The sequence below is a fragment of the Lepisosteus oculatus genome, chromosome 2, assembly GCF_040954835.1.
Source record: "Lepisosteus oculatus isolate fLepOcu1 chromosome 2, fLepOcu1.hap2, whole genome shotgun sequence".
Taxonomy (NCBI): Eukaryota; Metazoa; Chordata; class Actinopteri; order Semionotiformes; family Lepisosteidae; genus Lepisosteus; species Lepisosteus oculatus.
The window spans coordinates 4,339,511-4,353,177 of record NC_090697.1 but is presented as its reverse complement, the minus strand read 5'-3'; the positions used below and the strand labels follow the sequence as shown (position 1 = coordinate 4,353,177).

General features: G+C 35.0%; 2 protein-coding genes across 2 annotated transcripts; one reads left to right on the top strand and one right to left on the bottom strand.

The window, feature by feature from the left end:
* Positions 1-942, bottom strand: LOC138225478 (trace amine-associated receptor 13c-like). Its single transcript, XM_069185718.1, has one exon. The coding sequence runs from the start codon at positions 940-942 to the stop codon at positions 1-3; it is 942 nt and encodes a 313-aa protein (XP_069041819.1).
* Positions 943-6,335: 5,393 nt separating this feature from the next.
* Positions 6,336-7,367, top strand: LOC107078170 (trace amine-associated receptor 13c-like). The gene has a single exon (XM_015353904.2). It carries the CDS (start codon positions 6,336-6,338, stop codon positions 7,365-7,367), a length of 1,032 nt encoding a protein of 343 aa, XP_015209390.2.
* Positions 7,368-13,667: the final 6,300 nt, after the last annotated feature.

Sequence of the window (13,667 nt, the reverse complement as noted above, 5' to 3'; positions counted from 1 at the left end):
TTAATGATTTTCAGGGAAAAGGTTCATCAAAGAGGATGCCGGACTACATATCTCAAAAGTTACAATGAGTTTCATAGACTTTTGAAACCAGGGGTAAAGTAAACTGTAAATAACAGGGTTAACAAAAGAATTAAAATACACTAGCCAAGAGAGGAAATTCATTAGCACAGAAGAGGATGACAAATTCATGTTTGCTTCTACAAGTGTACAGATGTAATAGGGGACCCAGCAGAGCAGAAAAAATCCAACTACGATCCCTAATGTTTTTGCAGCTTTTCTTTCAGATTTCTTGGGGATTGTTCTTTGGACCCCAGTGGTTGAATGTATTTGATCTGCAGCACATTTGATGGCTTGTGCGTGTTTTCTAGCAACTATAAAGATTTTTAAGTAAAGTGTTAACATTATAGAACAAGGCGAAACAAAAGTAATCAGTAAGTCAGCTGTGCCCCAATGTTCACTAATTGAAAGTAAGCAGTCTCCAAGGCAAGCACTCAATTTTGCAGATTTGCTCATATTTCCATTAAAATAAATAAGTGCTATATTGTACAGCAGTGACACTAACCAGCTCAACAGTATGAATAAGCATGTTATTTTAATAGTTATTTTGGTGGAATAAAGCAATGGATCACATACTGCAAAATATCGATCTATTGCTACAAATACTAAATTACTGATTGAAACTGAAGTTAGCACAAACACAAAAATGTTATAAAGTTTACAGAAAGTTTCCCCAAAATACCAGCATGTTTCTATTAGTTCAATTAAAGAGAAAGGCATCACCATGACTCCAACCAGAAAGTCTGCCACAGTCAGGGAGAGCAGGAGGAGGTTAGTTGGTGTGTGGAGCTGCTTGAAGTGAGAGATAGAGATGATCACCATCAGGTTTCCACACACTGTCAGTGTCACCACTGCCACTGCAGAAATATACATCACCACATACATAGCTGGAGATCGGACTTCCTTAGAACAGGATGAATTATACAGTGGATAACAATAATTTAATGATGTAAGATGTTGCATCTCATCTAATTTCACTAGTTTGTAATCCATCAAAGTAAAGTAAAGAGCTGGGTTGTATATACAGTATATTAACAAGGAAGACACTTATTAAAACATGTAAAAAGTTTGAAATATATCATGCTAGATTGAAATGAACCAGTTTCCAGACTTTTCTTTTATCTTGTGCTTTCCTGTTTTTATGATAAAAGAGGGTTTAGTGATCCCGCCTCCAGCTTTCAGGTGTTGATGATCACTGCTTTTTTGTCTAATTACTCCTATTGTACTGGGAATTGTGTGCAGACTGTAAAGTGTAGTAATGAAGCTCAACTTCAATAAAATTGATAACAAGGAAGAATAAAGTTACTGTGAAATAAGTAAAATGTTAAGAAGGGTGTTTTACAGGTGAAGATAGAGAACCAGATGGTAGAGAAAGGAAAGGAACTTTAGCATACAGTACCTTGATTAAAAATAAAACTACCCATAAAAAGGCACATTCCAACTCTGTTGAGTTGATGTTCACAGAAATGGATGCAGTTAAAATAAAACTTACAATTTTGCTAAATTTAAGTTTGGCAAACTTGACCTGAGTTTTGTTTTTGTCGGTTAATAATGTTTTGAAGAACATCGATTCGTTTGCCGTTTTTATTTTTTTTCTCCTTGTTTTTCCCTAGTCACGTGCTTTTCGTATGATCTTTCCACTTGGGTCTGCAAATGTGAACAAAGTATTTCTGTCACAACTGACTGGCTGAAGGGGGGCGGCAGCTAATCACTGTCCCACAGAAACAAAGCACCTGCTGGGCACCCTGTGATCTCACATGCAGATGTAAAATACAGCAAGGCTAATAAACTATTTTTTTAAATCTTTCAAATGTGAAATTCGTATCTATTGTTACTATTAATACAGTGGTGAATATAACTGTAATTCTACTGGTTATCTAATGTTGCAAGTCATACACAAGTGTTGTTGGTTGAGTGTATTATTACTCATCGATTCAGTCAGCAATTTCCCAATGAATAAAATATACATGTGCTGTGTCTGAGTCACTGTGTCCGTCCTATTTAATAATGCCACAATATGTCTCTTATGTGTCGCAAAAAACTGACTTGCTTTAACAAAATATTATTACTAATCCTTTCACCTGGCAATCTACCTGAATGCCCAACTATCTGAGAAGCCCTCCGTGAAACCAAAAGAACCGCAATTGAACTAGTTTTGATAATAAGAGAGAGAAGAGAGAAATAATAAGTCCCCGTTACCCCCATTTTGATTTAAATCGCAAATGCATGTTAAATTAAATGTTTTTATTGATTCACAATCTGAAAATGCAACGTAAATTGTTATCTTTGTCTTCTAAGTATCTTAATAAACTTTCAGCATAGCTTTCTCACCATTTAGATTTATTTTTCATACCATTGCTAAACAAAGCAGGAGCGTATTGTTCTTCCTCTTGGGATCAAACGTGGAAAGATTCGATTTTTATTTTTTGAAGTGTAATCTATACAAAAAAGCTGTATTTATTTAATACCACTTGATAGTTATATTAATAGAGATAAGAATTCAAGTTGATACTGTTTAGACTTTTTATTATTTTAAACTGTATTACAGCATCGTACACATTAAACATGAAAAAGTTGGTATATTTTATAAAAGCAAAATTGCTCAGTTGGACAAAATAAAGCAAGTATAATTTTAATTTTTGTAATCGCTATTCTTGCAAGTACAAATACAATATATTGTCTGTGCAAACAAAATCTAAAAATGTAAAAAAAAGACAAAATAATTGAAAAAATGTAAAACAGTCTACAAACCCAATAAACATGACCATATACAGTACTAAACAAATTAAATTCATACAAAAATAATATTATACAATAACAATAACAATACAATAACAAATCATACAATACATATTACAATAAATAATAATAAGGATAATAATAAGAATACTAGAAAATATGATCAAAGTAGGTAAATAAAAAATAATTGCCCCAAAACAAAAATAAAATAAAAAAATGCATAGCAAACAAACAAGAGTAATATATTTGTTGATCTATTTGTAATTCAAGTAATGCAAATGATTGGTCATTGATTCAGGAAAGATACAAATGTCATCAAAGTCAAAATATATAAACTTTAATGTGTTATTGTCTACCTGGTAGGTTATATCAGTCTCATATGTTAATGATATCTCAGCTCTCAAAGACAAGTAAATATGCATTTACTACCACAAACAACTTTAGTTCACAATGAATGACAACACCCAAGCTTAACCCACTTGGCTGAGGACTGATCTCCCGGCCATAGGACAAGGAGACCAGGACCCCCATGCAGGGTGACCAAGGGGTAGCTGTAGAAGTGGAGATGGGGTGGATGCAAAAGACATGCAAGAGAGAGAGATAGGGATATCGTAGGTATTTATAGCATTTGGAATAGGAATGGATTGTCAGGAGCGATTGCAAATGGGCAACTTGGTTGTTGTCATCCCTCCCGAACTTTTGTTATAAACTCCATTTCACTAGGAATGACAACACCCAAGATGAAAGCATCATGGAGCTAAACTGTAGCTTAGCCCATTTGGCTGAGGGCTGACCTCCCAGCATTAGGACAAGGAGACCAGGACCCCCAAAAGAATCAAGCGGGACTCCACACCACCAATGCAGAACTATGAAGCATGGAGGAAGTGAGAAGAATTTGTGTTTTGAAGTGTGAGTCATCGCAGAAGTTGGATAGCAACTGGGGGAATGTTTGTTTAGGGTTACTGTATGTAAAGAAGGAAGGCTTCCAAAGACCTAGGCAATTTGCTTATTAAAATAAATAGGCATGAGCAGCAAGGAGGCAGTCTTGAGTTGGAAGAAACGTTCGCAATAGCTCCAGATTTGCGAGAACTTTGTAAATGGGAAAGGAAGTCACTGGTATTATTAAATTGGCTAAAAATGGCGGTGTTATCTGAATGGATAAGGGCCCGAGTTTTCAATTGTACCCCGAAAAACAGCAATGGAAATTGGAGACTCTTACTGTGAATAGAATGAGGGACGGAAGTAAACGGCAACATCTTGGCCTTCTATAACCATTGAATTTGATAAGAGTCTCCTGGGCAAATGGAGCGAGTGTGTAATGCTGAGGCATATAAACCTGTAAACATGTAGCCTCTTGGTATCCAAGGCAGAATGAAAGGAATGAACCCGGGGCCGAATTGGATGCCAGGGATAGAGACACGAATGAGTCAGGGACACAGGTAGGACTTACCTTAACAACAAAGTTATCAGGTGAAAATAATATCAAATTGAAATAATTGAAATATAATATCAAATAAAAGAAAGAAAATGAAAATGTGATAATTGGATGGATATGTGCAAATTTCAACAAAGTTTCACAAATTTAAATATTGTACATGGAGACATTTTTGTTGGAATAAAAATGATTAATTTAGTTTTTTAGCCCCAAAATACAAGTAAAATAAAAAAGAATTCCTTCAAATGGTTAAGTTATGAGAGCAGGTAGAGACTCTCACACATTTAATCTATTCCTGCCCACAGATACAGCACAATTGGCAATTCATACACTGAGACCTTACTACAATAGTAAACTCAAGTTATACATATTGAATTCTGAATTATATATTTTGAATATTTTCCTATTGATCACAATGAACCAAAAGACAGATCTGCACTAGGTATTCTTCTAGATGCTAGTAAAAGGCATTTACAAGAAAATGGCCTTTTAAAATTATTTTAACTTGCGACATCTGAACAGTGGATTTATATAGTGTTGGAAAAAAGAAACACAACATTTTCTGGAATGAGAATACTACAGTTATAGCTTATGTACTTTAACTAAAAGTTGTCAATATGTTGTAACGCTACGGGGGCTCAGGCGGGCGCCCTTGCCACATTAGGTCGGCCCCCCACCGTCGGGGGCTTGAATCCGGGACTCCCGTGTCACTCAGCAGGGACCCAGCCCGGTGAGCCAAAGAGAGATCTCCCTACAGCCCAGTAGCTGTAGTCCTGCTATCACAGGGAAGGGCGGTGACATCACCTGCTCTGTACGCCGGCTCCTACACAGTGCCTGTTGGCTGTAAGCGTTACAATGTTTTAAGCCCCCTGACTAGGAATACAGCTTGTGCAGTGAGGCATTGCAACTTGCCAATCACACGAAAGCTTGTTAGGTGCAGTTTTACCCAACACGGTCCAGGTGGAACAAAGCCTGATAAGGTCACCTTTAAAAAGGTCTTAATTCAAAGCCTAGGTCACTCCAAGAGAAAGGCCACCCTTAGTCAGTTTTCTGTGCATCCCATAATGCCTCGAATGTCACCAGAACCAAAGGAGAGGGCCATTGGCATGCTGCAGGCAGGCATGTCATGTGCCAGCATTGCCAGACACTATGGGGTGAGCCACTCCACTGTGTCCCGACTGCAGAGAAGGTTTCAGCAGCCATATTGTTATTGCTAGTAGCGCACTTTTGTTTCTGAATGGCTTTTTTCACATTCTGAATGGCTACATCTGTGTATTGTAGACTTAAAATAAAATAGATTTAACAAAGCTACTGTTTCAATAATGTCTAGCAAAACATAAGTGACTCTTGTGAAATTACTTTCAGCATCAAAGTGCTAAATTCGCTTTGTATAAACAGGGTGCAGAATACTGCAGTGTGCTTACTGCCAATACAAGTTTTGGCACACATTCTAGATGATTGCATCTACATATTATATTATGGTTTCTGTTTAGTTCTGTTATCCTGTTCTAATTTTTGTATCCTGTTTTGCATAATTGATATTTACACACTTTATTTAAGCAGTTTTTTTTTTCTTACCCAAACTGTTTTGTAACAATTTTATCCGGACTACATGAATCACACTACATGATGATTATATCACACTATAATATGTCGGGATATGTTTTGATGCATTGATACTTGACTGTAATGACTACTGATTTTCACCAGCTTTTGATCACTTATTTTCTTTTAATCATGTCATTTCTCAGTCATGTTATTTCTTATAAATATGTTATTTACTTTGCTCTATTTTAATCAACTTTTCCCCCACTGAGTTCAGTCAACAGGTGAAAGCTGTTCCCTAGACTACTTAACAACAACAATTCTGTAGCTATCATTAAGACTAATTAACAGCAGGTGTGACCATTAAATCTGCTGATGATATAAATGTCATTCCACCACCAGGAAATTTTCAGATACTGAAGTCAGTAAAGCTATGCTTGTTTTGTGTTTTCTTTGTTAGTTTAATTCATGTGTGCTGCATACATTTTGGTTTTTTGATATTTCTTTTGCATTTGAAATGTGAATATTTAACAAAATTATTTAACGGACTTTAACATCAATGGAAGTGACAGAACTTCAAGCAGCACATTTTTGTTTCGAGTCTTACAACTCATCCTGTATTAAGGAAGTCCGTTCTACAGCTGTGTATGTAGTGATGTATATTTCTGCAGTAGCAGTGGTGGTGCTGACAGTGTGTGGAAACCTGGTGGTGATCATCTCTATCTCTCACTTCAAGCAGCTCCACACGCCAACTAACTTCCTCCTGCTCTCTCTGGCTGTGGCAGACTTTCTAGTAGGACTAACTGTAATGCCTTTCCGCTTAGCTGTATTAATAGAAACCTGTTGGTATTTTGGGGAAACATTATGTTTACTTTATAACTTATTTTGTGCTGTCCTAACTTTGGTTTCAATTTATAATGTTGTGTGTATAGCTATTGATCGCTATTTTGCTGTGTGTGACGCTTTACAGTATTCCAACAAAATAACGGTTAATATAGCATGGTCAATGATATCACTTAACTGGTTTTTATCACTAATATACATTTTGGCTCTCGTGTATTTCAATGGGAATTTTTCAAATTCACAGAACCTGTTTACATGCTTTGGAGAGTGTTCAGTTTCAATTGACGAAACATCAGCAGCAGTGGATCTACTAATTGTATTTTTTGTACCTTCCTCTATAATGATAACACTTAATTTAAAAATCTTTGCTGTAGCTAGGAGACATGCTAAAGTAATCAGTGCTGTTACTGACCAGACAATTTCCATGAATGAAAGTAAAACGTCTACAAAACTATCTAAGAAATCTGGAACAAAAGCTGCAAAAACATTAGGGATTGTAGTTGTTGTGTTTCAACTGTGTTTGTCACCGTATTATACATTCACTCTCATTTATCCAAATGTTAATCTATCTTCTTCTACTGTAGTTATTAATTTTCTGGTTTGGTTGATATTTTTTAATTCCTCTCTCAATCCCATTATTTACGCTTTGTTTTACCCCTGGTTTCAGAAGTCGGTTAAACTGATTGTAACACTTAGGATATGCAAGTCAGCTTCTTCTTTGATTAATTTATTTCCAGAAAATGTGTAACTCATGCATTTCTTTCATTTGTATCAGTAATTTTCTTCCAATTCGAATATGTATTCTGTGGTTTACCCTTGGTTTCATAAGGCTGTGAAACTGGTGTAACAGCCTTATATTATATGAAAGTTAGCTTCTTTAATCAGTATGTTTAATTTGAGAACATGTACAGTGCTAACGGTATGCTAATGTATCTTATCTTTTTTTCATCACAGAAAGTGACATGTACACATTAAGCATTGTCCATTCAAATGATTAAAATGTAATAAATGCTAAATAATTGAAAAATATGTAAAAAATCTAGCAATCCAGTGAACACAGCCTAATGCATTAGAAATAGAGATCTAACCAGAAGGTACTTGAGAAAAATATAATAATGCTAAAAAATAATCTAATTATGATGATGATGATGATAAGAAAACTGGAAATATCTGGAAACAAAAGATAGGTGAGGAACAAATATAAAGATAAAAATATGATAGAGAAGATAAATAAATCCAGTTGTTCGTATCTAGTAATGTAGTAATTTACAATAAAAGTCGAAATCTGTCTTATTAAAAAGTCTACTTTATAAGCTTTAGTGAAGATATTGTAGTATCTAAGGACCTCAACAGAAGTTTAAACTTGTGGAGTAGACGCTGCCAGGAAGATGCTATGTGGGTTTTATGGGTTACTAAGCCAATGCAGCATTTGTGAGCATATTGGGGAGGTGTCAGATATTAAACAACAAAGAATATATATTTTTTTTATTTTCAACTCTCTAGCTGACCTAGCATTTGATTTATTTACAATAAGTTATTTTTTTTCAAAGTGGCATCATAAAGAAAATAAACATGGTTGCAAACTTCTCCAAAGCCATGTACAGATGCAGCCATTCAAAATGGATGGGGTATTTCGTGGTATACCCAGGTGGGTATACAGTATCACGGGGATAATCGTGTAATTTTCCGGCATCACCTTGTAAAACTACCAGGAGGAGCCAATAAAGCTTAACCTCTCATGTACAGCATTTGAGCTTTTAAATTTAAACTGTGTATTACAGCATGTTAATCATCAGTCATTAAAATGTTGGTATATTTTATGAAAGCAAGATTGCTCAGTTGGACAAAAGTACACAACCTACCTTTATCAGAAATATTTATGCATCAAAGCCTTTACCGAAGATATTACTAATAGTATTAACAATGAATGACTTTGGACAAGCTGTATACTCAAAGTATCATTTCTTCAGCACATTTGTACAAGCACTTGGAATCTGTCCAAGCCCTACTTTGTCAGGTATTTTCTTTTACTTCAATGGACATAAAAACTCCCTTGCTTTTAACAGGGCGTTTCATAATTTCTAACTATGAAAATTATTTAAACTGCGACACTTATCATTCAACTAGAGCTCAAAATATCATAAGGATCCTCAAGAGCACAGCAAAGACTGTATTAAAAGATACTTGTATCAGATACATGAGAATCCAGGCTTTTTTATCAACGCTTTCTTTTCTGTATACCAGATATTATGGAACCACTTCAGAAGGGTGTCAGCCAGTCAGATTCCAGGAATCGGTACTTTAAAGAAAAAATACACACCGGTATTCCATTTCTCCCTAAACATTTTAAGCATCGAAGTATTTAACTAACATGTGAAATAGCGTGTAAAAAAGTGGTAGTTTTAAGCTTTTCTGCTAATATAATATGGAATCGTGTATCTAAAGCAATTAATAATGATATGATTATATTCGTGTACTGCGACAGGTCTGTGTAGGGCTGTTTTGCCTCACAATCAGACAAATGCAACATAAATTGGGCTGTGTAGTCTTCTAAGTATCTTAATAAACTTTCGGCATAGCTTTCTCCCCATTTAGATTTATTTTTCTTGGGATCTTGGGATCAAACATGGAAACATTAGATTGTAATCGTTTTTATTTTTCAAATACGTTTTAGATAAGTGTAATCTATACTAAAAAGCTGTTCACCACCTGCTATACAGATACATATTGTAATACTTTCGGGTTTGGATAGGACGAACACAAGAACTGCGGAGTTAAAGCAAGTTAATCAGATTTTCCCCGGTTCAGAAAAAAAGATCTAAAGTATACAGTTTAAATAATTTTTGTAGTTAGAAATTATGAAACACTCTGTTAAAAGCAAGGGAGTTTTTATGTCTGTTGCAGTAAAAGAAAATGCCTGACAAAGTAGGGCTTGGACAGATTCCAAGTGCATTTTTGCAATTTACATTGCATTGTGCATTGTGCTGCTGTAATACAGTTTAAAATAATTCAAAGTCTAAACAGTATTAGCTTTATTTATGGGTTGCAATTTAAAAAAAGTCAAAAACCGCACTCAAAATGCAATTTAGAGCTTTCTGGCAAGAGGAGACACCCAAATTAATAATGTAACATGCCACTGTTTGTGCATGAACAAGGTTATACTGCTATTTCCTTAGATACGCGATTAAAAAAAATAAAAAAAAATTTGAATCCCCGGTGGAACCGTGATTCTTATGGAATGTGTTTTTCTTTCTTCTTTTTTTCAGCATGGAATAAACCTATTACTTGATTCTTATGGATGCCCGGTGGAACCGGGCATCCATAAGAATCAAGTAATAGGTTTATTCCATGCTGAAAAAAAGAAGAAAGAAAAACACATTCCATAAGAATCAGCGCTTTTATATATCGCCTTTAAAGGTTGCTTCTCAAAACGCTTTACAGGATAAAAACAACAATAACAGCAACAACAACAATATTGTATTTCATTGCACTTTGAAAACCAAGTAATAACTTAACTATATGTGCAAACGTTTTATGATATGTCGCTGTTGTGAATGTCTGTGGAGTGTGTCTTATTTGCCTGTCTATCCTGGCTGTGCTCTCTCGCTCGCCCTCCCCCCCTCTCTCCCTCAATTCAATTCAATTCAAGGTGCTTTATTAGCATGACAGATGGGTACAATCAGTGTTGGGTATTTACTTTGCTATGAGATGCCACTTTTAAAGGTGATATATAAAATCAAGGCTTTAACTTGCTTTAACTCCGCAAGTCTGAGTTCTTGTGTCTGTCCTATCCGAACCCGAAAGTATTACAATATGTATCTTTATAGCAGGTGGTGTACAACTTTTTAGCATAGATTACACTTTTATAAAATGTATTTAAAAAATAAAAACGATTACAATCTAATCTTTCCACGTTTGATCCCAAGATCCCAAGAAGAATAAATCTAAATGGGGATAAAGTTATGCTGAAGGTTTATTAAGATACTTAGAAGACAAAGATATAAATTTATGTTGCATTTGTCTGATTGTGAATCAAAAAACACATATATTTAAACACGCATTTACGGTTTAAATCAAAACGTGATTTAAATCAATATAAATGTTTATATTATAACGCATAGGTGACTATTCATTGTTATTAAAATGACTTAAATTCGATCATGTTGTGATATTTAGAAATATAAATTTGTTTGGTGCGAGGTTTTATTTAATCTCTGACCAAGGGAAACATTTCATTTTTTCAAAGAAATGTTTGTTAAAAAAAAAGTCGGGGCTCCAGCGGGATTCAATCACAGATCATGTGACATGGGAGTCAGGAACCTAACCCACAGCGCCACTGGCAAGGTCACATGCAGAGTCCTGAAAAAGCACTACAGAAACATTATCAACAGACAATGTACAGCGTGTACTATTCTTGTGTTGCGGTACATTAATATAATTATATCATTATTAATTTCTTTGGATACACGATTCCATATAATATTCTCTTTTAATCAAATTCTAAAAGTATGCTTGTTGACTCCGGTATCACGTTAGTTAAAGACTTCGATGCTTAAAATGTTTAGGGAGAAATGGAATACTGGTGTGTATTTTTTCTTTAAAGTACCGAGACCAGCCTTATACTGTATGTTTATGTTCCAAAATTAATATCATTTATGGCCTTCACACACGTTACAGTATGCTCCTTTTCTTTTTATGCTCAGCTACTAAGATTTCCCTTCAGTGGTAAAATTCCATATAAATATTCAGTACTAAAACGGGCACAGTAAAGACATTTACTGTAAATCTTTCTACGACAGACCAACGGACCACGAGTGCCCCTGTCGGTCAACCAATCACGTACAGCAGTATTTTGCGTCATCGTGCGTCACAATGTGCGACACCATAGCCAATTACCTCTGGTACGTGTCTGTACCGCGCACTTTGATGGCTGCATCTGTAGCTGACCTTGCAGCAGAAAGATCCTGTGGTTTTGCTTCTTCACACATCAAGGATTATAAAAGAATGCAGCCCATCACAAGTTCCCTCAGTGTGAGGGGTAGCTGAGCATAAAACTAACAGGAGCATAATGTCTCTGAACATCATAAATTATATTGATTTAGGAATATAAATATATTATACAAACTGTATTTGGCTGGTTGTGGTAGTTTAAATAAAAAATACACAACAGAGTCCCACTGTCTTTATAAACACTTACTGTGGTTATTTTGGAAAAGTTTTGATATGCTCGTTCTGACAATATTAAGTTCATATACTTCATAAAAAGCTGTAATGTTTTAACCTTTCCTATGAATACATGCGCTCGTTATCGCAGTAAAAAAAAACCTATATTGTTTAGAATCCGTTTAATAGGGAATATAATATGGAATCGCATATATAAAGTAAACATCTGCATCGACTTCTTTCACTCATTCATTCATGATTATGTTCCACCACCCCCTTAAAGTGATTGCTTGGGAGAGTGGATTAGGCGCATACCTTTGAACTCAGCGGCCAGTGTTTGATTCCCACTCAAAGCATGTGTTTTTTCTTGCAACAATAAAAGTTTATTTTTTTAAAGAAAGTAGCAAATATTATAGTATGTACATTATATTGACATTTTGTGTTTAGATATCGCGATGTGTTCAGTAAATAAATTGAAAATATGAATACTCCCAACAATGGGAGTAAATAACAGTTCAATTGGTTCAATCCAATTAAAAAATACTGCATCCCAAAGGAGCAATTCAAGACAAGCCTTTACAACAAGTCTGAAAACAAAATAGTATATTGTAGCGAGCGCGAGTTCTTGGGCTTGTGCCGTCACTGCATAGGCTCGAACCTGGGTCTCCAGCATCGCTCAACAGGGGTGTTGCTGGCTGAGCTAAAGAATACCTTCTCATCCCCCTGTTATGCGCGGGGTAGAGTGGTGACATCCTCGCACTGCACCCGGCTTGTACAACATGTATGTTGGCTGTTTCATTACAATATATTACAATTAAAATCGAGAATAACAAAGTAATATTAAAAATGGCACTGAAACCGAACTATAATAAATATAATAAGTATCTAATAACTATTAACAATATTAAAATATTAATAATAACAATTTCAAACTGTAGTTTTTTCAGGGTCATTTGTCACTGTTGTCACTGATGACCTTCGCTTTCTTAATCTCCTATTTTTGAGACAGGACGCTTCAGAAGTCAATAACTCTGCCAACAAATGACACAGAGCCTTCAAATCACAGACATTTTAAATATTGCAATTAATGAAAATGTTTACAGCTTTTATTTAAACAATATCTAGTACTTGGTTGCATTTTTAGAAACCTTAGTATGAATAAAGCGGTTCCCATGTGTAAGCGAGCTCATTAGGTTACATTTTTATGCATCAGTTGAAACGTTCAGAAGTCTCTCAAGAACATAAAAATGTAACATAATATTGTATGGCATGATGGGCAACTGATTATTTAAATTTTAAAGAAAATAAAAAATAAGAAACAATAACGTGTGTCTGTCTAAATTAGACATTGCATGACTTTAAAATCCATAAAAATTGGTTTAGATAGCTAAAAACACTATGCACAAAAACAGGTGATTTTTCATCCACGTGATCAGCTAAGAGTCTTTGTGTAAGCTGTAAGTTTTTCTAACTTTTTAATTTTAATTAAACATTTTAAACACTTTAATTTTGTAAACACAACACACATTCCGTACAGAAAAAAAAATCATATTTTCCACAGATGTTAAGCAGATCAGCAGGTTTCTGACAAAATAGCTCTTAAGACTGTTCTACAGCTTCTAATTTTTAAAAATATTTTAGATAAGTTTCATCTATACAAATATCACAGACTATTCTCGATTGTTTTTTCCGAATGTCACACTTAGTTCAGTATTTTATTTACAGATGCAGCCATTCAAAATGTACAGTACAACCCCGTACCGCTCGAAATTATCTACAATTCACTGCGTTGTAATGCAGTACGTGATTGGCTGGCCAAAATGACCAACAGGGGCGCTCTTGGTGCATTGTTGTTAGTGAAACGATTTAATAATTTAATCATTTA

What these genes read in the sequence shown, in the direction of transcription:
- LOC138225478 (XM_069185718.1), bottom strand. Translation starts at nt 942, where the DNA reads ATGTATGTGGTGATGTATATTTCTGCAGTGGCAGTGGTGACACTGACA.
- LOC107078170 (XM_015353904.2), top strand. Translation starts at nt 6,336, where the DNA reads ATGGAAGTGACAGAACTTCAAGCAGCACATTTTTGTTTCGAGTCTTAC.